The sequence below is a fragment of the Mustela nivalis genome (genome assembly GCF_964662115.1).
Source record: "Mustela nivalis genome assembly, chromosome: 18".
In the NCBI taxonomy this organism is placed as follows: Eukaryota; Metazoa; Chordata; class Mammalia; order Carnivora; family Mustelidae; genus Mustela; species Mustela nivalis.
Window position 1 is genome coordinate 45,694,146 of NC_139037.1, and position 23,706 is coordinate 45,717,851.

Sequence of the window (23,706 nt, forward strand, 5' to 3'; positions counted from 1 at the left end):
ATTTAAGGGCACACTATTCATTTTGTAGATTTGTATTTTTTTTTCTAACATGATAAGAGTGTCAAGAAAGAGGTTTTTCTATCCCTTTTTGAATCTTCAGAAAGAATGCCTCTGTGATAGTGACAGGCCCCAGAAACTATGCTGGATACTTCAGGAAAAAAAGGAAGGGAACTGGATGCTCAGGTACTCATTGGAAGGATAGAAGGAGGGGTTTGAGACACTTGAGTTGAGGTTTGTGGTCTCTGATTGAGCTGCAGCCTGGCCTTCAGGAAGGAGTGGAAGTGCCGTTCCCACATGGGAAGCCACTGACCAGGCACAAAGGGTGTGGCCACTTCAAACAGCGCTAATCTTCCCTGCTGGCAAACAGCCAGCTAGGAGCCTTGGCCAGGTGGCTGAACCACGCCCTCCAGTCCCCCTGGCTGCAGGGGAGTCTAGGAAAAGGAATTTCTGATTGGACAGTCCTGTAACCCAACTGAAGCTATGGGTAAGACGGGAGATCAAAGGAGGGACCTTCTTCAACAGTCTGTTACACACCTGATCTGGAAAAAAAAAATTTTTTTAAGATTTTTTTTTTTTTTTTTAATTTTTTTGCGAGAAAGAATGGGGAGAGGGCACAGAGGGAGAGGGACAAGCAGACTCCCAGCTGAGCAGGGAGCCTGAGTTGGAGCTCGATCTCAGGGTCCTGAGATCAGGAGCTGAATGAAATCAGACACTTAACAAGGCACCCCTGGCAATTTTTTTAATGGACTAAAAAATACATATATGTATTGTTTAAGACTCTCACTCCATGCACATAGAAAAACGAGATCATTTGCCAGAAGTAGAAAATTGACCACAGAAATGAGTTTCTGAAGCCAGTGTTCAGTACTGTCTGGTCTTCATCTGTGGAGGCTCTAATCCCAAGCTTGCTCCTGTTCTGTCTGCTCTTTTCTATTAAAGAGAAACATCAGCATTTGCAGTGATAAAGGCGTACAGCACCAAATACAGTCTCTCTCCTTCAGGATCTGAAAGACTGAAGGGAAAAAGGAATTGTTGTCTCCCTAAGAGGCAAGTCTTTATTGCCAATGGCAAGTGGAAACATCTCACCCACCACACTGGCAACCACAGGTTCTGTGGTCAGTAGATCCTGGTTTTTATTGTCTTCCCGGTGCACTCCCTAGCTGTTCCCCAGGAGCAATGGATGTCCTCACTCCAAGCTTCATTTTCTTCTCATGTAAGGGTAGAATTCCTGTATGTTAGTACTTTGGTACTTATTGTTGGTACACGCCGCTATCCCAAACACACACCCACTGCTGCCAGGCACTCAGGAAACACTATAAACTCAGCAAAGACTTGCTGAGTACCTACCGTTCTTGGCACAGGACACAGTGGTGAATGAAATACACAAGCCAACTGTAAATACTATGTTCTGATAAGACAGCTGGGGTGGTAGGTCTGGGAACAGTCCCAGGTGATCAAGGAAGGCCGGTCATTGGACGTCACTTTGGAACAGAGCAGTTTCTCTCCTGTCCATGGTGGCGGTGCTGGGTATTGGAGGGCACAGAGATGGCTGAGGTCCAGGCTTTGACCTTGAATTCTGCCCTACCCCAAGCCCAATTTACTTCCCCTCACAAAAGTTTGGACTTGTGGCCAAAGGTAAGAATGCTCGAGAACGGGAGATGCCACCCAGGAGAATGACCTGGGCAGGGAGATCTACTGGAAACAGTTTTAGAGGTTGAGACTTGAGTTCGGATCACCCTCCCCGACTTTCTCCTGACCTTGGGCAACGGACAGCTCCACAGCTCCACACTCTGACGGGTGTGGGCCTAGAGCCAGATCTGGCCTTTCTGCTTCTGGCTCTAACCTTGAGCAAGTTTCTGAAGGCTCTCCCTGCCATTTCCAAGGCGAGGGGTTATAACAGCCCTCTTAAGGTGATGCAGTGTCCATGTGAGTTAATAAGATAAAAATTACGTGCTGAGTACTCTGAATGACTTTGCTTTCCTGATCACCATTTTACAGAGGAGTAGGTGAGGCTCTCAGAAAAATTGCTTAGCCCGGGTCACCCAGTCAGGAAGTGCCTTGGGAAGATAAATAGTGATTATGGGAGGGCATTTCTAGCCTTAAGATCCAGCATAAAATACTTGGTCCTTGAGGGTGAGTCTTTCTCTGGTGATCAAAAGGCTGCCTTGTTCTGTCCTCAAGCACAGGAAATTCCAAGGTAGTTTTCTGTACTAGCTCCCTGTTTCTGTTCGTGGAAGGGGCCCAGGTACCCAAGCAGCCTCAAGAGAAGATGGAATTGAATATCTCAACCTGTATGGTTGAGGGGGTGGGGGGTGGCTGGCACTTGGAGTGGCCTGGGCTGCTTTGGGCCTATCTGGGCATTTCCCTGGGCAGGCAGCCCCCACCCTATCCTTGAAATGGTTCTGGCTGGGTAACAGCCTCTCCATGTTGTGGGTGAAATTTGGGACTGATTAAGGGCGGAGACAGCATGGAGAACACAGGTTTCCTTGTATTGCTGGAGAGAGGGAGGGCATAAGGAAATTAGAGACCCTATTTCTCCCTCGATCACTTTCTTGCTCGGAGTCCATGATGGCTGGGTCCCCAGCGTTCCTCGGTGTCATCATTCTGCTGTCTGCCTTCTTGGGGCCCAGTGTCGGGGGCCGCGCCATGCCCAAGCTGGCTGACCGCAAGCTGTGTGCTGATGAGGAATGCAGCTGTAAGAGCTGGGGATGGGGGGCTGGGGTGGCTAGCCCGTGTGGAGGGTGCTGTCATTCCCTTCTCTTCCTTCCCCAGACCCTATCTCCATGGCTGTGGCCGTTCAGGACTACGTGGCTCCCGACTGCCGTTTCCTGACCATACACAGGGGCCAAGTCGTGTATGTCTTCTCCAAGCTGAAGGGCCGAGGGCGGCTCTTCTGGGGAGGCAGTGTGAGTCTTCAGAGAACAGAAGAGGAAAGGATATGGGGGTGGGGTGGGAGTATGACCTAATTTTCCACCCAAAGGGAAAATTTGAGGACTGAAGTAGTTTGGCAGGGAAGAGGGGCTATTGTGATCAACTTGGTTTTTACCTTGAGCAATCATGGGGCACCCACTATAGTGCCAGGCTCTGTTCCCGACCCTGAAGATACAACAGTGAATGATCCCTTTTATTCTAATAGAAGGAGACAGGCCATCCAAAAATATCAGCAAATATGTGCTCCTCTGAGAATTAATACACATTGACTGGGAGACTACTTCGGGTGGTCGGGGATGGCCGCCATGCAGTGACTGTAAACTGAGGTCTGAGCGACAGGGATGGAGCCAACCATCTGGAGATCAGGAAGAAGAAAAGTGCTATGGTCTTCAGTAGGAATGAGTTTGCCATCTTCCCAGACCCTGGCTTTGAATTTTTCCTCTCCAGGTTCAGGGAGATTACTATGGAGATTTAGCTGCTCGCCTGGGCTATTTCCCCAGTAGTGTTGTACGTGAGGACCAGACCCTGAAACCTGGCAAAATCGATGTGAAGACAGATGTGAGTGTCTTGGGGGCTGGCGGGGATCCAGAGGGAGGATCCTGGGGTTGTGATAATGAGCAAAGATTCTCCTGCCTTTGGCTCCCCGGCAGCGTAGCTGTGTGCGCTGGGACAAAGTCCCTGCCTCAGTTTTCTCCTCTGTAAAATGGGGAGTGATTGTTAAGTCCCTGTCAGATTGAGCGGCGCAAAAATTAAGGGACTCTGGGCTAATTTGCATAGCATGTGTTTGGCCAAACCTGGCCCCTGCCGCCACAGCCTTTGCTAAAACCACTAGATCCTTTGTGGTGTGTGTGACCGCTGGTTTTCTCCCCAATGTTTTCCTTTCTCTTTTTCAGAAATGGGATTTCTACTGCCAGTGAGCTCAGTCTACCACTGTCCCTGCTGTTTTTTTTTCCCCCCGGCTTTATGCAAATATACCAGCCAAGTGCAAAATGAGGGTCTCTGTGGTCTTAATGGGGGGGGGGGTGTAACAAAGAAAATGTTTCCCCAGCCTCCTGAATTTAGCCAGTCAGCCCCCTGACCGTGGTAACGTCAGTGGTTGCTAGGCAGAATTCCACTGACTAAAAGCTCTTCGCTCCATGCTGGGTACAGGAGGTGGGTTCCTAAACTTAAATATCACACACAAGCAAATGAGAAGGCAGAATAACCTGAACAGCTCGGTTGCGGGTCATAGTGTCCTCTCTAGACCAACGAGAGGGAGTTGGACTATTGGGAATGAACCAATCGGACCATGAGGAAGACACAAATCACAGAATAGAGGCATCTGCAAAGGGAGATGGGAGGTTAGCCTGCGCGTATCTCCCCCACCCCCGAGTTTTCCTCCTTCTTGCCTTTGGGGTCAGAAAGAGCGCTCGCCAGCTCAATATCCGCTGTTCTTCAGGGTCTTTCTGTCGATGCTGTCCATGCCCGGTTCTTTGCAGCCATGTCCCCGCCCCCAAGCCCACTCCTACCCAATCCGGAGTCTCGACTGTGCACCCGTACTCCTGACCAAATCCGTTTCTCAGGTCGGCAAGGCATCTCTGTACGGTCCCTTCCCACTAGCTCTGCCAATCGCTCGTCTTGGTCCCTCCCCCTTTGGCCCTTCCCTTCTCGCGCCGCCAATCCTCGCCTTTTGTCCCGCCTGCCGGCCGTCGAGCTCACCAATCCCTGCCTCTGGGAAGCGTGGCCTGGTATCCCGCAGCCCTAGCGGGTCGCGCCGTAGGGAGGTGGAGGCGGAAGTGGCGGCGCCGGCCCCGGGAGTAGGAAGGAGCCGGGGCTGCAGCCGGAGTGGAGCGGCTGCCAGCCGAGGAGCAGGCGCGGCCGCGGCGCCATATTGCGGCCCCAAGCGGCCGCGACCGAGTCATGGCCGAGACCTACGGTGAGGGTGGTGGGCCGAAGTCGGGGTCTGGGGTCTGGGCCCAGGGAGGATGCGGCCTTTGGGGAGTGGGGCGGGGCCTTATGTGCCAGGGGGCGGGGTCTGACATTGGGCAGGGCCTAGTGGATGCTGGGAGGGGTTTAGTGGGTCCGAGGCTGAGCTCCATCGATTTGGGCGGAGCCTGAGGGTCTGGTGTGTGGGTTAAACGGGTCTGGGGCGGGATTTGAGGGAACCAGTCTTGATGGACCTGCGCAGGCCTTGAGGGAAAGGGTAGGTCTTAATGTGTCGGGGTGGAGCCTGAGTGGATGGGGTGGGGCTGACTTTATGAATGGCAGGGCTGGAGGATGGTGGGCTGGGAGAACCCCGAGGGGATGCTGTGGACGCTGGGACTGCTCTGGCTTGAGAGGTCTGCAGTGGGGTTGGGGATGAGTTGTCCTTGAATTAAGTGGTGGGAGGGACTCGTGGCAAGGGCCGAGGCTTACACTTGAGTGTGGGGGCAGAGGGAGGGGTGGAGGAACCGAGAATTGAAAGATCTGGAGGATGGATGGATGGATGGATGGATGAAGAGGAGGAGGGAGGACAGGGTGTGGTAGAAACAGCACTAGTACGAGTAAGAAGGAGCTGCGATCCTTCAACAAGCAGGGAAAAGTCGAGGGAACAAATGCAAAGATCCTGAGGTGGGAACCAGTTTGTCATTTTCAGGGAATAGACTGAAGGTCAGCATAGTGGGAGGTGAAGTCGTGAGGGGCAAGGGCAAGCCTGTAGTCCTCGATAAGATGGCTTTCAAGAGGCTTTAACTAGGTAATAGCCAAACTTTTGAACTCTGGAGCCAGTAGACCTGGATTCGAATCCCAGCTCTGCCCAGCTATGGCATCTTGGCGAAGCCAGTTAACCTTTCTGGCCTCAGTTTCCTCATCTGGAAGATGGGGATACTCTTTAGTATCCTCCCTCATAGAGTTTTTCTGAGGAATAAGTGAGCTTGCAGTAGTGAAGAACTTTAGAACCGTGCCTGTTATGTGGTAAGCACTGTGTAAGAATTGTCTGTGACCGTTGTTACTGTTGCTCTGTTGCTGCATGTGTCTCTTTGTCCCCTTGTAACTGTGATGGTCTCTTGGCTTCCATTTTTTTGCCCTGTATCATTCTCTCCATATGGGTTTCCCTGATCTTGGCTCCATCTGCTCAGACTTCCTCTTCAAATTCCTGGTGATTGGCAGTGCAGGAACTGGCAAATCATGTCTCCTTCATCAGTTCATTGAGAATAAGTGTGAGTTTCTGGGAGTGGTCCTGGGAGCACTGAACTGTGGGCGTGGGCATGGCGGGGGCAGGGGCAGGGCTGGCCGTAGGTACAATTCCAGTGCTGGCTGCCTGGCCCTTGCCTTTGCTAGATCCTCCTTGAACCTCAGTCACCCCAGCAACGAGAATGGTTTGGTACAGGCTGAGGAGGCCAGGGAGGACAGGGAATCTTTTGAGCCCCTGCACTGCCTCTTCTCTCCCTCCCACTCCCAGTCAAACAGGACTCCAACCACACAATCGGCGTGGAGTTTGGATCTCGGGTGGTCAACGTGGGTGGAAAGACTGTGAAGCTCCAGATTTGGGACACAGCCGGCCAGGAGCGGTTTCGGTAGGTGGGCTGGGCTCCCAAGGGAGTGGGGCAGAGGAGAGAGGAGAGAAAATGAGAAAGCAAGACAGAGAGAGAGAGAGGTGTGTGCAGTCACTTGGAGATCTGACACAGAGCCACTGAGGGGCAGGCAAAGGGGAAAGAGAGACGAAGACTGAGTACAGGTACCTATAGCCAGAGAGAGCAAGGGTCTTGGAGACGGAGCAGGGATAGCGAGGGAAAATGATGTTGAGAAAGAAGCATAATGAAGGGACAGACTCACAGACCCTAGAGAGACTGCAGTTGATCGACCCATATGGCTGGAGGGATGGAGAGGCGCCCAGGGTGGGGGCGATGGGGTGAGGTGGAAAAGGAGAGACTAAAGAGAGGGAGACTGGAAAAGAGGTACACTCAGAAAGGGACAGAGAAAGACTGAGACCCAGAAGAAGAGCAAGGTAAGGGTGATAAAGAGACACAGAGAGAAACAGGTCAGAGCCAGAGACAGGGAGGGTGGGACAGGCGAAGGCACAGAGATGGAGATATGGATGTGTGTGGCAGAGGGGAGAGAACTGTGTAGGGCTCAGCACACAGTATGTCTTCAGGAAAGGTCTGCAGACAAGGTGGTCGATGCCTGGAAACCCGGAGTTGGAGAAACAGAGACAGAGAGAGGAGGGACATGAGGGAGTCGAGTCCATGGAGAGGTGTGGCCCCAGGCCAGCACCAAGTAGCTGCTAAGTTAATATTGGTGTGTTGATCCACTGAGCAAAAGAGACAGAAAGAGGGCCAAGGATATATGGCTTGTGCTGGGCTTAATGCTTATGGAATGATTGCCCAGGTTCGAGGGGGACCCAGACAGAGATTCGGGCCCTGGGAACAGGGCCTCCCAGAGATGGGGCAGAAGAGGGACAAGCAGATGTCCTTGCAGAGCACTTGGTCAGGACTGGGCAAAGGAGAGATGGCAGGAAATGAGGAATGAGCGAATGCATGAGAAATCAAGAGTGAGGTTGAGAGGACCAGAGCCAGAGTGACAGACAGAGATAGAGCCCTCGGGAATGAGAGACACACACATGTAAGAGAGAGACGGAAAGACACAGACCAGTGAAGAGTTACAGAAAGACAGAGACACAGAGAGAGTCGAAGACGGGCGGACACTCCGACAAGAGGCAGACAGACAGACTACTAAGAGAGGCAGAGATTGAGGGAGACAAAGAGAGCAGCAGAGAAGGGAATTGTGCTGAGACCAGACCATCGCCAGCTTTGGGGGGATGGGCCAGCAGTAAAGGGGGGTGTCCGAACCACTAGTCTCTCTCCGCAGAGGGGGGCAATCTCAGGGCAGACCCCAGCCTCAAGGGTGACTGGGTCCCCCTGGCCCCACAGGTCGGTGACACGGAGTTACTACCGAGGGGCGGCTGGAGCCCTGTTGGTGTATGACATTACCAGGTGGGTGCACGGAGAGGGTGGGGTGGGGCCGGGCGGGACCCCCAGACTATGCCTGCCTCCCTTCCTCCTCTCTCCCTTCTCCTTAGCCGGGAGACATACAACTCGCTGGCCGCTTGGCTAACAGATGCCCGCACGCTGGCCAGCCCCAACATCGTGGTCATCCTCTGTGGCAACAAGAAAGACCTGGACCCGGAGCGCGAGGTCACTTTTCTGGAGGCCTCTCGCTTTGCCCAAGAGAACGGTGAGGACCCTGTGGTGGACCAGTGGGGAAGGGGGCCTCAGCAGAGAAGCAGGAGCTGTCCACTGGGGCCCGTGGGCCTCCCGGCTGTCTGTGGCTGTGCCTAGCAGGGCAATGTGGACACTGAGAGGTCTGGGTTCAGATTCGAGTGTTGCCACACGTCAGCTGTCTTTCTTTACCTGGGGAGTGGGAATCACAGTGTTTCTGCCCGCATAGCGCAGGCTGGTTTAGGGGATCGGTCCCTGGGGAGCCCTCAGCACTGCCTGGACAAGGCAGCAGGCCCTGGGTTAACCGCCGTCAATAAGTGCAGGCTGTTGGCGTGATGCGGAGGTTGCAAACTCCGACGACCCAGGGAGAATGGCCTGTTTTGTGAGTAATGGAGAGAGGACAGGGTAGACTCCCAAGTTAGCAGGCAGTAGCCTTAGGGGCATGGACAGGACTGACAGCCACATCGAAAGGTTTGTGAGTGTAAACTCATTTGAAAACTTCTGTGTTGGCCAGACATCTACTAAGCTCAGGGTCTGTCCGTGTCCCTCCAGGTTTGGAGGATGGTTTTTTGCCATCTGAAAAGACGTGGGCTGGAGTCCTGGCTCTTACTTTCTGTGAGGCCTTGTCATGTGGCTCAAGGGTGGACCGTGGTGGGCCTGGGCCTGTCCTAGCAGAGCTGGGAACATAGCTGTAAAGACACCCTGGGCCCAGCACTTGTGGGAAGGGAGTCCGGACCCTTTCCAGAGAGGTCAGGGCTGGAATAGAGGAGGCACAGGGAGCTGTGGGAGCCCAGGGGGCTAGGAGGGCACCTGATCATGCTGGGAGGTCAGGGAGGACTTTCTGGAGGAGGCGGTTTGTAAGCCGGAACCACCTGGGGAGGGGGGCCTTCCATGGCCGGGCAGCAGCCTGAACAAGGTCCTGGAGTGAGGGCAGAGGTGGAATGCTTGAGGAGCAGAATGAGAGGTGGTCAGTCAAAGTCAAGGGGAGGGTGGGGACTGACTGAGGCCCTGCCCCTCAGAGCTAATGTTCCTGGAGACTAGCGCCCTCACGGGTGAGAACGTGGAAGAGGCTTTCCTGAAGTGTGCCCGCACCATCCTGAACAAGATCGACTCAGGTGAGGCCCCTGACTGCCCAGAGTGGGAGTGGGAGCGGAAGGCAGGGCCCAAAGGTCTCCAGGGGACCATTCCTGACCTCTCCCCTGCCCCCCCACCTCCCAGGCGAGCTCGACCCCGAGAGGATGGGCTCGGGCATTCAGTACGGGGATGCCTCCCTTCGCCAGCTGCGGCAGCCTCGGAGCGCCCAGGCCGTCGCCCCTCAGCCATGTGGCTGCTGAGATGTGCACGGAGCCAGGTGGGAGCCTGGGGCCCTGGGACGGCAGGGGTAGGGTCCCAGGGAATACTGAACAGAAACAGAGACACAGAAAAGAAGAGGCCATGAGAGAAAGTGAGAAAGCGGCAAAAACAGTCGAGTGAAAGGAGCCATTATCCTGGCCTTGGGGATGTCCTTTCCATCTTGCTACCAGCTCTCTGCCTGGGATCTCTGACCCACCCATGCCTAATTCAGCAAATATTTATTGAGTGTCCGCTGTGTGCTAGGTCCTGTTCAAGCAGTAGGCCAAACAGACAGTCCCTGCCCCTGTGGAGCCAACATGCTCTTGGGAGGAGACAGGCAATAAGCAAGACACATGAGAAAATGACGTGGTAGTTAAGAAGATAAGAGCTGTGCAGAAAAATAAAGGGAAAGTCAGGGTGGGTAAAAGGTGAGCAGTGGAGATATTCCATGATGAGGGAAACCCTCACTGAAAAGGTGACATTTGACCAAAGACCTTAAGGAGGGGAATGGAGCTGGGGGGTTCATATGGGTCTCTGGAGGATGAGTGTTCTAGGCCAAGAGAAAAGCCAGTGCAAAGGGCCTGAGGTAGGGGCATGCCTGGCCTGGATCAGGAAGTCCATGGAGGCCAGTGTGGCTGGAGCAGAGTATGTGTGTGTGTTTGGGGTGGGGGGGGAGGAAGGGAGAAGATGAGGTTAGGTATGGGGGGAAACAGATTGGATAGGGCCTTGTTGTCTATGAGGAGGTTCTGGGTTGTACCCTGGGTTGGATGGGAGCCATGGGAGGGCTCTGAGTGGAGAAGGGACAGGACCTGATTCAGGTGTTCCCAGGATCCCTCTGGCCACATATAGAGGAGAGGAGGGGGTGGGCAGGAGTGGTACCTGAGAGACCAGTGAGAGACTACTGCAGAGTCAAGCTGAGAGACAGTGGTGGACAGGATGGGGGGACAGGCAGAGGAGGGACTGAGACATGGCTAGGTTTGTTTCCTCCCTGGTCTCTGTAGTCTTGCCCCCTCTTGATGTAGCCACTGGGTCTTTCTAAAGCACAAATCTGATCCTGTCCCTCCCCCGTTTAAAACCACCCATGGCTCCCAGGGTCCATGGGACAGAGCCGAAGCTCATAGCCTGGTGTTTGCCCCGCCAGCCTCACCTGCCTCAACTCACACCTCTCCCCACCGCTCAGGCTGCTGCAGACACTCTGAAGTTCTTCCCGTTTCTCTGGGTCTTCATTCATGCTGTTCCCTTTGTCAGAAACACTGTTCCTTCCCTCTCTTCCCTCCTCCCCCTCCTTCCCCTCCTCCAGGAAGCCATGCTTCCCCTATGCTTGGTCCACACTCCTTGCTGGGCTTGCAGGGTCCTACAGGATAAGGTCCCATCCCCACCTCTTCGAGAGTGTGTATGTCCTGCCAATTCGCCCTGTGCTTCACAACCCCCCCCACACCCCCCTCCCTCCCTGCCTCCCCTGCTTCCAGCCATTGGCGGCTCCAGGGTGGCTATGGGGAAAAGTGCTCAGACCTTGGATATACTTTGAAGGCAGAGCCAACATGAATTCCTGATGAATGGATGTGGCATTTGAGAGAGAGGAGTCAAGGGTGAGTGTTTTGGGCAGCCCTATTTCCTTCCACACCCCTGCATCTGCTATGGCTCCGCTGGGGCGTATCTGTCCTCCAACCTCCTCTCTTTTTTCTTTCTTTCTTTTTTTTTTTTTTTAAAGATTTTATTTATTTATTTGATAGAGATCACAAGTAGTCAGAGAGGCAGGCAGGGAGAGAGGAGGAAGAAGGCTCCCCGCTGAGCAGAGAGTCCGATGCAGGACTCCATCCCAGGACCCTGAGACCATGACCTGAGCCATAGGCAGAGGCTTTAACCCACTGAGCCACCCAGGTGCCCCTCCAACCTCCTTTCTTGCACCAACTACCCCTTGTCATCTGGTCGTTGCCAGACCCTTGTCACCTTCCCACTCGTGGCCACTACCTCTAGCTGGCTGGTCTCACAGGTGTCCTCTACTTTTTAAAACATTCAGCTCTGAACATTCAGTCATTATTTTGTTTGTCTTCCCCATCTGAGAAGGGAAGGAGGTGACAGGTGAGAGATCCCAGACCAGGGTGCCTGGGTTTCAACTCTGACTCTGTCACTTCCTATCTGCATGACTCTGGGCAAATTCTTTATGTATTTTTTTTTTAATTTAAAGATTTTTATTTACTTATTTGACAGAGAGATAGCACAAGTAAGCAGAGCAGCAGGCAGAGGGAGAGGGAGAAGCAGGCTCCCCACTCAGCAGGGAGCCTGATGCGAGGTTCAATCCCAGGACCCAGGGACCATGACCTGAGCCGAAGGCAGCCACTTAACCCACTGAGCCACTCATGTGCCCTGGGCAAATTATTAAGACACTCTGGGTTCTCCATTTTCTCACTTGTAAAATGGTGCTAATAATAGTACCTACCTCCTTTGGGTGTTGAGAAGATTAATTACATCAATTCATGTAAAGTCCTTAGTGCAGGGCCTGATGCTTACTAAAGACTTGAGAAATGAGGGCTGTTTATTTGAAAGAGCTGGGGCTTTGTAGGAATGGATGGATGGGTGTGTCTTTACCCGAGGGCTCAGAATGGCGTCCTTTTCAGGGTTTGCTCTCAATGAATCAAATGTAATAAGACCGTGCTTTTTCAAATGTTGTTGACTGCACTCTGCAAGAGAAGATACATTTTAGAGGTCTTGATCTGATAAAGTTCCACACACATCAAAGCTGAAAGATGTTTTTCTAGTATTAATATTCTTTGTTTTTGTTTTTGCTTTCAGTCAAGGTGAAATTCACATGGCATATGTTAGCCAAAACGTTCCAAGAAAATGTTCCAAAACATTTTCGTTGCCCTAAGGAAACCCCGTACTCATTAAGCAGTCACGCCCCATTCCCCCCAAACTTTGACACCCAACTGCTTGGTGTCTCTAGGGACCAAATAGTATTATATATGATGCCCCTCTGATATCTTCTATCTTATTCTGTTTAATTGAAACATTGGCCAAGGCCCATCACACTGATTTCCCAGCCCACTAATGCGGTGCTGCACATTGAAATCACCTGGAGAGCTTAAAAAAAGTCTGATGCCTGGGCCTCACCCCAGAGATTCTGAAGTGCTTTCCGGATTTCTAGAAGCTCCCAGGTAATGCTATTTGTAGCTGAAGCAACAAGCACTAACTGAAGATGTCCCGCTCAGTTTGGAAAACACTGGAATGAGCCAGAGCAGTCCAGGAACACAGAGGGACACAGAGATACAAAGGGGGGGGGCGTGAAATTTAGATACTGAGATACCCCTGTGTAGACTCCAGGGGTCAGCCCTCTGAGACAAACAGGGAGATGCAGGTACCCTCAGAGTGACAGCCCCAAATTACCGGCAGATGATCAACACAAAATCGGACAGTGCAGAAACTCTGGAAGAGAAAGGTATGGACAGACAGACACAGATAGGCAGGAAGATACCCAGAAATGAGACGTAGACACTAGCCAGGTCGACCCAGGGTCCCTTTAGTTCACCACACACTTTTTTTTCAGCTCATCCGTTCTCCAGGACCAGCCCTGCCCTTCGGGCCGGGGCCCAGACCCAGGCCCTGGGAGGCCGAGCCCCTCACCTGTCCTGGCCCCAGAGAAGCTGCCCCGCCACCTGTCCCCCTTCCCTGGCCTGGTGGGGCCTGGCTGAGGGGCAAGACTGAGCCACGGGGGAAGGGGGAATCTGTACCTGCTGCTGCTTCCTCTGTCTTGGCTAATCCCCATCCCCCCAGAACCCCTAACCATACTCGAAGAGTTCCCAAAGCCTGAGACCAGGGCATTTGGCCCCAGCTTCCCGCCATTGCGAGTACGTGTTATTTATTGCCTGGAGGCCTGTCCAGTCCCCACCACTCCCATAAAGCATTGTTTACACCTGTGTCTTGGCCTCTTATTTTGGGGTGATGGGGAGGGAAGAGAGACAGTAGAAGTACCCGATGGAAGAACCACGTGTCATGGTGTGTGGGGGTCATGTTCCTGGATTGGATGTAGCGTCGGGGGGACACTGTGACTCAGGTGGTGCTGTGGAGGGAATCTGTAACTGCCCATGTTGTGCTAAGGCATACTGGAGGCCCACCTGTGTAGCACTGGTGTCCTGTGACACGTGTGTGACAGCATCTGTAGGCATATGTGCTGATTGTGTGTGTGACACCATTGCTCATGACTACTCTGTGCCCTTGGTGACTGTATCCATGAGGCTGGGGTTGTTTGGGACCAAGGCCAGGAAACGGAAATTCAGGCCTCTAGGTGATCTCCATGCATCTTTGATGCTGGAAGGTCCCAGACTCTGTCTGACTGTTGCGTTTGACTGTGCGTTTATGCCCTGAAGTCTGTGTTTGTCTTGTGTGAATTTGGCACCCTTGATACAGCTGTGTGTGACCATGAACCCTGAGTAGGGTAGGCCTTTGTGCAACCCTGACTTGTGCATACTTCAGACTAGTGTCTATCTCTTTGTGTCCTGGTGAACTGATAGTCGCAAGTACCCTGCCAGGGACAGGTGCAACCCCATCAGAACATCCCCAACTTCTCTGCCATCCCCAAGTCCGCACTAGCCCACCCACAGGGTAGGCCTGAGCCCCTGACCACCCGGCCCCCCAACCTGGCCTTGGTAGAGGGAGCACAGCATTTAAATAACCCCATCTGCATGGTCCTTCCAGGCTGGGTCGCCCAAAATGTTCTTAGACCCGAGGCTGTTAGACAAAAGTCTTATCTGCTTGCGGGGCGTGGCTTTCCTAAATTGCTTTTTTCAGATTCCCACAATTTTTCCCGAAAGGACAGGGTGGAACGGGTCATACTGTGGCATCCCTCTCAGTCTCTTCCTCTATCAGGGATGTTCCGCACTTTTTTTCCTCCGTTATAGAAAGTGCTTACGTAAATTACTTACTAATATGTGTATTTACGTACATTTTTAAACTAACTGCGCAGACATTAGCCTATCAGAGCTCTATTCTGGGGCTGCGAGGAGGGGCTGACCATGTAAATAACATGATTTGCATGCCACTGTCCAGCCCGGCTACACGTCATTCTCCGGCGCTCAGGACTCTGATGGAGTGGGCTGGCCTATGCAAATAACCATATTTGTATATCCCTCCCACGTCGCTAGGCCTAACCCCTGAACTACCCCCAACACTGGCCGGATCTAGCCCTTTCTAACAGACTTCTTCCCCTCGCCCATAAGGGGAGGAGTGCAGTATGCAAATGACCGACCCATTTCCCCTATCTCGAGATAGGAGGTGTGTTCTGAACTTCTTCGCTCCGCCCCGCGCGGCTCGCGCCTGCGGACGCACGTTCTTCTCCGCGGGCGCAGTCACGTGCCCACCGGGCGAGGCGGGGGCGGAGCGTCGCGGGAGGTGGGGGCGGGGTATGGCGCGCTGTGCGGCGCTGGGCGGCTGGCACAAACGACGGCGGCGAGGCCGGAGGAAAAAGCTCGGTGAGGAGAGCTCTGGGAGGAAAGGGGCGAAGAAGGCGCTCGAGCCGGGGCGCCGACGCGAGCCGGGCGTAGTATGGGGGCGCGCGCCGGCCGGCGTGGCCGAACGCGGCGACCCCGGGAAGGGAAGGGTGGGGGTAGGGCGTGGGGGAGGGAACGCGCCGGGCACATTGAGTGCCGGCCGTTTGGGGGGTGGGGTGGGGGCGGAGAGCGCGCGCCGGCGGAGGGGGAGGGGAGGAAGGGGGCGCTGGGTGCGAGCGGTCTGTAGGCCCGGTCTCCGTCGCTTACAGCGCCCCGAGCGGGGAGGCCCGCGCCAAAGCGGCTTGGGAGGGGCCGCCTTCTCCTGTCCGTCCCCGAGTGCGTGAACCCTCCCCCGCCCTTCCCCCCCCGTCGCCGTGGACCCTCCTCCCGCGGCTGCCTTCCGTCTGTCTGTCTGTCTTAGGCCCTCCCTTCCGTCTGGGTGTGTGTCAGCCGCCGGCAGGCTTCCTCCCGTTGGGCTTAGGTTGACCCTTCCGCCCCGTTCTGTCCGGCTGTCTCAGGACCGCCCTTCCAGCTTCTCCCCGGTCGGCGTTTCCGTCTCTGGGCCCCCCATTCTCTTTGTCTCTGGGCTCCCCGGTTTGCTTTATCTGTGGAGCACCCCGTTCCCGCCGTGTGTCTCTGGAATCCCCAAGCAGATCTCCCGCTCCCCACTGCTCCGGCATTCCTTTCCTACTTCAGTTCTCCTGCGTCCTTTCTGTTTGCTGTGTGTCTGTCTGAGGATGCCCTCCCCCAGCCCCCACCGCGCTTCTGTGTCTTTGGGTCATCTCCCCAGCTTCACTCCTACGGCTGCTTCCCTCGCTGCCTCTTCTCTTCTTGATTGCACCACCCCCCACAGTTCCCATGATCTTCTCCCCAATGTGGCCTCAGGTTTTGGGGGACTGTGTAGCCTAGTCTGCCCTATTGCGCTGCTGCCCCTCACCCCACCTCACTCTGGTTCTTCTCACATTCCCTTTTTTTCCTCTCTCCCCCTTCAGCCACCCTGACGGGTCCTTTCCCAAGCCCCTAGGGGCAGCAGAGGACTTGGGGACCAGCGAGCACCCCCAGGGCACGAGAAGAGCCTCTGCTGCCTGCCCTGCCTCACCCTGCCCTACGCCAGGCTCAGCCACCCCGGCCCCGGGCTGCATCAAGTGGAGGAGGCAGAGGCGGAGGAGGGTGGCACCATGGGCCCGGGCCGTGCCCTCCATGCCCGGGGGATGAAGACGCTGCTGCCATGGACAGCCCGTGCCAGTCGCAGCCCCTGAGTCAGGCTCTCCCTCAGTTGCCGGGTTCCGTGTCAGAGCCCTTGGAGCCTGGTCGGGCCAGGATGGGGGTGGAGAGTTACCTGCCCTGTCCCCTGCTACCTTCCTACCACCGTCCAGGAGCACCTGGTGAGGCCTCGGCGGGGAGTGGGACCCCCAGGGCCACAGCCACCTCCACGACAGCTAGCCCTCTGCGGGAGGGCTTCGGCGGGCAGGATGGTGGTGAACTGCGTCCACTGCAGAGTGAGGGCGCAGCAGCACTGGTCACCAAGGGGTGCCAGCGACTGGCGGCCCAGGGGGCCCGGCCCGAGGCACCCAAACGGAAGTGGGCAGAGGATGGTGGGGATGCCCCAGCACCCAGCAAGCGGTCCTGGGCCAGGCAGGAGAACCAGGAGGCAGAGGCTGAAGGGGAGGGCAGCATGGGCTGCGGCAGTGGCAACGGCGAGGCCAGCGCAGGGCTGAGGGAGGAGGTGCTTCCCACTGCACCCGAGCGCCTGGCCCTGGACTATATCGTGCCCTGCATGCGGTACTACGGCATCTGTGTCAAGGACAGCTTCCTGGGGGCAGCACTGGGTGGTTGTGTGCTGGCTGAGGTGGAGGCCCTGAAGCGGAGTGGGCGCCTGCGCGACGGGCAGCTGGTGAGCCAGCGGGCTATCCCGCCACGCAGCATTCGTGGGGACCAGATTGCCTGGGTGGAAGGTCATGAGCCTGGCTGCCGAAGCATCGGGGTCCTCATGGCCCACGTGGACACTGTGATCCGCCATTGTGCTGGGCGCCTGGGTGGCTACGTCATCAACGGGCGCACCAAGGTAAGGCCACAAGGGCCTTGAGTGGAGGGGCCCCTTAGCACTTGCTTTCAAGGGTACCTGGTGCTCTGAGTATCCGTGCCCTTGGAGGTAGGCTTGTGGGGTCACAGAAAGATGCAGGCAGCACCAGTGGAGTAAGTGTCGGTGCTAGAGTTGGGTTTGGACTCTCCCTTACGGTGGGCATTTTGGGGGTCTGTGCGCTTTCTCTTTCCCCATTTACCTTTCTTTTCATCTATCCGTCTTGTCTGTCCTTTCAGGGGCCTGTCTCTGTTCTGTCCGTTTGGTCTCCCAGGCAGGAGAAGCAGGAGACATAGTGGGGAGGGTGGCAGTGGTGAGACCCGTGCCAGGCTGAGGGAGGAGGTGCTGCCCACGGGCTTGGGGCTGGACCACTTTGTGCCCTGTGACATCTGTGGCCTGGACAGCTTCCTGGGTGCCTGTGTGCTGCCCTGGAGGTGGGGGTGTTCTGTCCTTCATCTTTCGTATGCTTCCCCATTCTGATGCTTGTCCTGTATCCTTCCTGTCTGTCCATCACTGTGTTTTTGTCCATTCTGACCTTTTCTTTCTGTTTTGTGTCTCTTCTTGGTTTCTTTTATTCTTTTTTTACAGTAGTTGTTAACCAATTTTTGGGGGGGGGGTGGACATGGGCTTTCTTGAGAATTCGCTGAAACCACAGATCCTTTTTAAAGAAAAATGCTCGTTTGTCTAGTTTATGGGCAGTCATCAGTGTCTCTTGAGCCTCTAGCTGCCCATTTGAGAACCTAGGTCAGGAGCTCTCCACAAGACAGTGGTCTTTTGGGGCTTTCTGGCCTTCTGACACAATAATTCTCTTCATAGAGGGGTGAAAGGGCTCTGGCCTTGAGTCCAGGACAAGTGTCTTTTGGCCAAGGCCCCTGCAGGGAGTGCCTGCTGCACACCAGTGATTACTGGCTGATGGCAGGGCTGTTTGCTTTGCTCAGGGCATGTGGCTGCGCTCCTCATGTCTCCCTCCTCCCTCCGATCCCATCTTGGGTTCTGCCTCTGTACAGCTTCTGTCTCCGGCTGGAACTGGCTCAGGGACCCAGGCTCCCTCGGGCCAAGGCCAGCATCCTCCCCGTCCAGCTAGGACTTGTCCTACTTCTCCCTGCCTCCTGTTACTTGATAGCTGGAGAGTCAGAGGAGGCCTTCCTTGGGCTCTGCTCCTGTGCAGGCAGGAGTGATAAGAGGGAGCCTCCCTGGCTTCAAGGGGCTCAGCATCTTCACCCCAGATCATGCATTCTCACAGAAGGGAGTGTGAGGGGAGAGTGGGAGAGCTGAACGGCCCATGGCGGCACGCTTTCCTCAGCCTCAGTTTGCTTATCCATAGGATAGGAAAATACAGTTAAGTCCCCAGCTAGTCTTCGGTAGTTTTAGGAGGGGAGGGCAAAGTAGATTGAGCAGATATTTCCCCCTTGGTGCCTTGGATGTGGTTTGGGCCAGGGCCCCGGCTAGGATTGCGGGCTTGGGAGGGTGGTTGGGACTATTTTAGCTCTGGGTGACTTCTGTTGTCCTGGGAGGTAAGAACAAACCTGGCTAGACTGAGACGGGCAGGGGAGCCAACCCGGTCACTGGAGTTCCTCTTAGACACCCCCACCAAACCCATAAGACACCTGTTCCAGGCTTCCTCACCTTCAACAGGCAACCTCTGGACTCCCTCCCCAGGCTCTGAAATAAGAGCGTGGTGTACCAAGGTGGGTGGTCACAGAGGTGGTCAGGGCCCACATCACCAGTGTGGCTGGAGCCAGCCCCAACCTGCCTGTTGGTCACTCCGGAATGGAGCTCTTATGTTCTGTTCTCCCAGCTGTCTCTAGTCTCTCTGCTCTGCTGACCTGCAGGTGGGAGAGAGTTGGCTCCGCTGGCATCAGGGACAACCATAAGGGACCACAGGGAGAGCCTGGCTGGCTTGGTTGCCCCTTTAAGAGCAGCTTGGAGGTGGGGCCTGCTGTCATTGGCTCAGTCCCCAGTTTCTGCTGGACTCTGGGGGTGTGGGTGTTGGGGCTTTTGGCATATTGTCACTAATAGCCTTTTAATTCTTTAGTCTCCTGGCTGTGATGCTAGCTGCCCCTTCTCTGAGATGGGAGGGTGAGGAGCAGGCTTTTATGTTATTCTGCTTGTTGTCCTTTTCCCTTGTGGGGGCAGGAAGTAGGTGCTTCTCTGTGGCCAGAGGATACCCCCGCCTTCCCTACCAAGGTGTATATGTGGAGGGATTGGTGGGAGTTTAAAGGGCATGTTTCTCTATCTAGGCTTCATGCATGACTCCCCTTCCACACCAGAATACAGACACTGTCCCTGCCTGCACGGTGGGAAACCCTGTGTGAGGGTGTGCAGGGCAGGATGCCGTGGAGGCCCGGAGACCCAGAGTGCTTTCTGTAAGCAGCTACTGCCTGGGCACTAGGGAGACACTCCTGGCCCCAAGGGCTTCCACGGGACTGCCTGTTGGGCCAGTACTAGGTAAACAAGCATCCTGACTGATCTCACATCTTGGGGGGGGGGGTGGATATGGAAAAATGAGCAGAGATGCCTTCAGCTGAAGTACTCAAGGTGCCCTTTGATCTGAGCTGTGAATAACAAGGAGCACCAGGGGATGTGTGTCCCAGGCAGGGGCAGAGGCCTTATGGATGAGCGTGGCCTGGTCAGAGAGCAGTTAGGAGGCCTGAGAGGCTATAGCGGAGTAAAGGCAGTGGTAGCAGAGATTGGTGGCCTTGGAGGCTGAGTCTGTGGGATGTAGTGGGGGTTCTTGAAGGGATTGAGCAGTGAAGAGCTCGAGGAAAGTGTCTCTGGCTACTGTGTGGAGGTGGACTGTGGGCAAGAGGCTGCAGCCCTGGACCCGGTCGCCACCCTTGTGCAGACCCAGCAGTCTCTGCTTGGATTCTCTCTGGGGAGGGCAGTGAGTCACTGCAGGCCCCCTGGGCATGGCCACTTTTTTCTCTCCCAGTGAGGTGGTTGCTCAGAGCACTGACCTATTTGTAGGGAGTGAACAGTATAGAGAAGGTTCTCCTGAACCTGGGGATTGTGGGGGCCAAGGTCATGCCCAAGTGCCTCCAAGACTCTCCGCTGCTGGGTGGCCTTACTCAGCTGCAGGCCTCCTGGCCTCTTTCCCAGGGCGGGTGCTGGGGTGCTTCGAGTCCACACATGTTTAATGCAGAGCTATGGACTGCTCATGCTGGGGAGAGCCTTGGGAGTACCATGTTGGAAAAAGGCTGAGGATTGAGTCAGCCTGGCCTGCCCGGGAGTGCTAGGCCAGCCTCCTGTTTGGGCAGCAGATGCCCATCTTTTTAATCAGGAATGTTTATCCTAGGGCTGTTTTTCGGGGCTGCGGCCCACAGGTATAGCTGAGCATTAGTGGGGAGCAGCAGGTGGCAGCTGGAATAAGTGCGGGCCAAGGTGTCAAGACAGAATGGTCCACAAGCTGGAGAGTCTGCACGCCAGTACTCCCCTGTTTGCCTTATACAGCCCTCCTGAGTAGTTGAGGGTAGGACGGGGACTCTTTTTTATTTTTATTTTTTTATTTTTTTAAAGATTTAATTTATTTATTTGAGAGAGAGACAGTGAGAGAGAACATGAGCAAGGAGAAGGTCAGAGGGAGAAGCAGACTTCCCATGGAGCTGGGAGCCTGATGTGGGACTCGACCCCAGGACTCCAGGATCATGACCTGAGCTGAAGGCAGTCGTCCAACCAACTGAGCCACCCAGGCGCCCCGGGGACTCTTTTTTAAAATGTCATTTCAGCCTGTCCTTTGACTTTCCATCATGTGACAGGCACTGTGCTTGGTGCCCTCCCAAACATTTGTCTTCCTGAATTCCCACAACTGCCTGTGAAGTAGTTTGTCAGCTCCATTTCACGGATGAGGAACCTGAGGCAGGAAGCGTAGTCTCCCACCTGATGTTACTGCTGGTGTGGCAGGCAGCACTGGGTCTTGAAGCTGCGAGTTAGGTCTGAAGGAACTTGTGGGCCCTTTCCCTCCCTCCACATCCACTTTTCTGGTGGCTCCCTGCTAAGAAACAGCCGAGGACTCCACGTGGTCAAGGGGGACGACAGCCACCAGGGAGAGGAGGTCAGAACCTGTGGCTAGACCTGTACACACACAAGCCACGGTCTGCGGGGGGTCAGGAATTGCCAGGTCTGTAAGCAGAGGAGGCATTCATTAGTTTGTTGAACGGGTGAGGCCATTGAGGCTCGTTCAGGTCATGGGACTGTCCGGGGCTACCCAGCAGGTTGTCCTTGAGCTCAGATTCTAGTCACAGTGGGGGTTTTGATACTTGTTTATATGTGTAGGAAACACTTTATCTAGTGGGGTTTTTTGGTAGTCAGGGGCAGCAGTTCTCAACATTGCTGTTCTCAACATTACGGTTATTTGGGGAAACTTGAAAAATTCCAGGCTCCACCTTAGACCAAGTATTTCTGAACCGCTGAGGTGGGCCTGGGCATCAGCATCCCAAGTAATTCCATGCTGAAGCCAAGGTCAAGAAGCCCAGGTGCAGGGCTGTGAGGCCACATCCCTCCATCCCTCCATGTAAATTAGTTTTATTCTGAAAGGTCTGGTTGGGGCAGGGAGTCAGGTTATCTTTAAAAAGTCAAACCCTCAGTTACTCATCAAGCGCTGTCTGGGTGCCAGGCTCTGGCCGTGTGTGGGGAGGGGGCTGTCGCGCCCCAAGAGCTAAGGTTCCTTGGCTGACAAAGAAGAAAGTCTGGGCGAGAGTCCTTGGAGGAGTCTGGGGAGAGATGAGGGGCTATGAGGGGTGAGAAAGAGGAGGTAATGGCTGCCTCCCCAAATATCCCTGCCTCGCCCTCTAAGCCCCCTCCTGTCTGTCCGTCAGGCCATGGTGGCGTGCTACCCAGGCAACGGACTGGGGTACGTGAGGCATGTTGACAATCCCCACGGCGACGGGCGCTGCATCACCTGTATCTATTACCTGAATCAGAACTGGGATGTCAAGGTAGGGGGTGGGAGAGTTGAGGGTTGGGGTGGGAGGGAGGATGAGGTGGCTGCATCCCCTCCATTTTGTGCTTCTGGCATTCTCCCGTTCCTCATATGGGCCCAGAGCGGGGCAGTGCAGTGCCGCCTGCTGGCTGGCTCCCTCTTCCTGGGCAATGGCACCATCTTGTCTCCAGCTGACCTGGTGGTGGCAGCACCCTCATCCCATTTCTTGTCTCCAGGAGTTTCCTGCCTGCCTCCATGGTGGTGCAGACTCTGGCTGTCATCACTCTGGGAGCCTGAGTGGTGGGAGGGAGGGATGTGTGCCGCCATCGGAGCACAGGGGGCAGGGGGTGCAAGGCAGGGGCTACAGGCCTTGCATCCGCCATCTCTTGCCTCATCCTCTGGCCTACCCTCAGGTGCATGGCGGCCTGCTGCAGATCTTCCCTGAGGGCCGGCCTGTGGTTGCCAACATCGAGCCCCTCTTCGATCGGTTGCTCATTTTCTGGTCTGATCGGCGGAACCCCCACGAGGTGAAACCAGCCTATGCCACCAGGTATGACTGGTATTTGGGGGGGACGAGCTCAGGTCTGCTCTGTGCCAGCAAAGTCTTGTCCGACCCCAGGAGTGGCTAGGAAGTGAAGCGCTGAGAGGGGCTGAGGTGGGACAGAACCAGGCTCAGAAGGGTGAACTGTGGTGTCACTGTGGATGTGGTGGCTGGAATTGAAGACAAGTGTCGCTAACTGCCCTTCGGGGCTGCTCTGGTCCCCAGGTACGCCATCACTGTCTGGTATTTTGATGCTAAGGAGCGGGCAGCAGCCAAAGACAAGTATCAGCTAGGTACCTGCTTCCCAAATGGCATCCCCTCTCTCGAGCCCTTCCTATTCCATGTACGTCACACGTCCTCAAGTTCCTTACCCACTTCAGTCTCTTCCTAAATTTTGCAACTCCTTTTTTCTCTCCTCTGTCCTCTTCCCTAGACAGCCCTCTCTCTTGGCACCCCCAGCATGCGGTCCTCTCCTCCATCTTCCCGCGTTTTTCTTGGCTTCTGGGTCCCTTCCCTGATGACTCACTCCTGTCTCCTCTCATCTCACCCCTAGCATCTGGACAGAAAGGTGTCCAAGTACCTGTGTCACAGCCAACCACGCCCACCTAGTGGCCAGCCCCAGAGCTGCATGGACAGACAGCTTGCCCTGACTTCGGGAGAGCCTCCGGCCCCGTGCTGCCGGCCCAGCAGCCCACCACCCTTGGTGCCTGCGCCCTTTACGCCAGCGCTGCTGCTTCCAGCTTTGCCTCTGTCCTGCCTGGTGTGGAGGGCTCCCTCTGATGCTGAGGACCAAGGAGGAGGAGAGACGTCTGCTGCCCTGGGACGGGGGCTGGGCTTGTGACCTGGGCTTGTGACCTGGGCTGGAGCCAGTATTGGGAGCGGCCATCGCTGGAGCTGGGGCCCTGTGGCTAACCCTGTCTGGCTGTGCTCCTCTTGGATGTGGAGAGTTGGAAGGAGGCATTGCCACCTCCCACCAGGATCCCACCAGGATGCAGGATCGAGGGTTGGGGATGTCACGGCCTCTTACTGGCAAAGGTTTGTTGGGGGGACAATATCCCCAAGCCCCCCACTCCCCCAGCCTGGAATGTGAAGTGACTCCCCAGCCCCTATGGCCATGGCACCTTGTGGACTAGGCCGCCACTGCGTGGGCAGGAGAAAAGGTGCAGGGGGGAGCATGGGCGTGAAGAGTCCTGTCAGCCAAGAAAGAAATAAAAGTTTACCTCAGAGCTGCAAAACGTGATTCTCCC

General features: G+C 55.3%; 3 protein-coding genes and 1 long non-coding RNA gene across 4 annotated transcripts; 3 read left to right on the top strand and 1 right to left on the bottom strand.

Moving 5' to 3' along the window:
• Nucleotides 1-1,041: 1,041 nt before the first annotated feature.
• LOC309852532 lies at nucleotides 1,042-4,520 on the bottom strand. The gene is made up of 2 exons (XR_014305231.1): nucleotides 4,440-4,520; nucleotides 1,042-1,205 (listed from the first exon to the last, which is right to left on the bottom strand). It is a non-coding gene; the product is annotated as an uncharacterized lncRNA (long non-coding RNA).
• Nucleotides 2,419-3,921, top strand: MIA (MIA SH3 domain containing). The gene is made up of 4 exons (XM_082709308.1): nucleotides 2,419-2,695; nucleotides 2,773-2,906; nucleotides 3,379-3,489; nucleotides 3,825-3,921. The coding sequence occupies exons 1-4, from the start codon at nucleotides 2,566-2,568 to the stop codon at nucleotides 3,846-3,848; spliced, it is 399 nt and encodes a 132-aa protein (XP_082565434.1). The 5' UTR covers nucleotides 2,419-2,565; the 3' UTR covers nucleotides 3,849-3,921.
• Nucleotides 4,370-13,351, top strand: RAB4B (RAB4B, member RAS oncogene family). The gene is made up of 8 exons (XM_082709307.1): nucleotides 4,370-4,846; nucleotides 6,027-6,107; nucleotides 6,350-6,464; nucleotides 7,818-7,880; nucleotides 7,967-8,121; nucleotides 9,125-9,220; nucleotides 9,324-9,456; nucleotides 12,982-13,351. The coding sequence occupies exons 1-7, from the start codon at nucleotides 4,831-4,833 to the stop codon at nucleotides 9,437-9,439; spliced, it is 642 nt and encodes a 213-aa protein (XP_082565433.1). The 5' UTR covers nucleotides 4,370-4,830; the 3' UTR covers nucleotides 9,440-9,456; nucleotides 12,982-13,351.
• A 1,447-nt stretch (nucleotides 13,352-14,798) lies between these two features.
• On the top strand, nucleotides 14,799-23,694 carry EGLN2 (egl-9 family hypoxia inducible factor 2). Its single transcript, XM_082709371.1, has 6 exons — nucleotides 14,799-14,902; nucleotides 15,913-16,985; nucleotides 21,815-21,934; nucleotides 22,332-22,468; nucleotides 22,685-22,752; nucleotides 23,013-23,694. Exons 2-6 carry the CDS (start codon nucleotides 16,149-16,151, stop codon nucleotides 23,066-23,068), a joined length of 1,218 nt encoding a protein of 405 aa, XP_082565497.1. The 5' UTR covers nucleotides 14,799-14,902; nucleotides 15,913-16,148; the 3' UTR covers nucleotides 23,069-23,694.
• The last annotated feature ends 12 nt before the right edge of the window (nucleotides 23,695-23,706 follow it).

Excerpts from the sequence above, each read along its gene's own strand:
- EGLN2 (XM_082709371.1), top strand. The coding sequence starts at position 16,149 with ATGGACAGCCCGTGCCAGTCGCAGCCCCTGAGTCAGGCTCTCCCTCAG. Across the intron at positions 21,935-22,331 it reads ATCAGAACTGGGATGTCAAG|GTGCATGGCGGCCTGCTGCA; the intron begins GTAGGGGGTGGG and ends GCCTACCCTCAG. Across the intron at positions 22,753-23,012 it reads CAAAGACAAGTATCAGCTAG|CATCTGGACAGAAAGGTGTC; the intron begins GTACCTGCTTCC and ends TCTCACCCCTAG.
- RAB4B (XM_082709307.1), top strand. Across the intron at positions 7,881-7,966 it reads TTGGTGTATGACATTACCAG|CCGGGAGACATACAACTCGC; the intron begins GTGGGTGCACGG and ends CCTTCTCCTTAG. Across the intron at positions 9,221-9,323 it reads CCTGAACAAGATCGACTCAG|GCGAGCTCGACCCCGAGAGG; the intron begins GTGAGGCCCCTG and ends CCCACCTCCCAG.
- MIA (XM_082709308.1), top strand. The coding sequence starts at position 2,566 with ATGATGGCTGGGTCCCCAGCGTTCCTCGGTGTCATCATTCTGCTGTCT. Across the intron at positions 2,696-2,772 it reads TGCTGATGAGGAATGCAGCT|ACCCTATCTCCATGGCTGTG; the intron begins GTAAGAGCTGGG and ends TTCCTTCCCCAG. Across the intron at positions 3,490-3,824 it reads AAATCGATGTGAAGACAGAT|AAATGGGATTTCTACTGCCA; the intron begins GTGAGTGTCTTG and ends TCTCTTTTTCAG.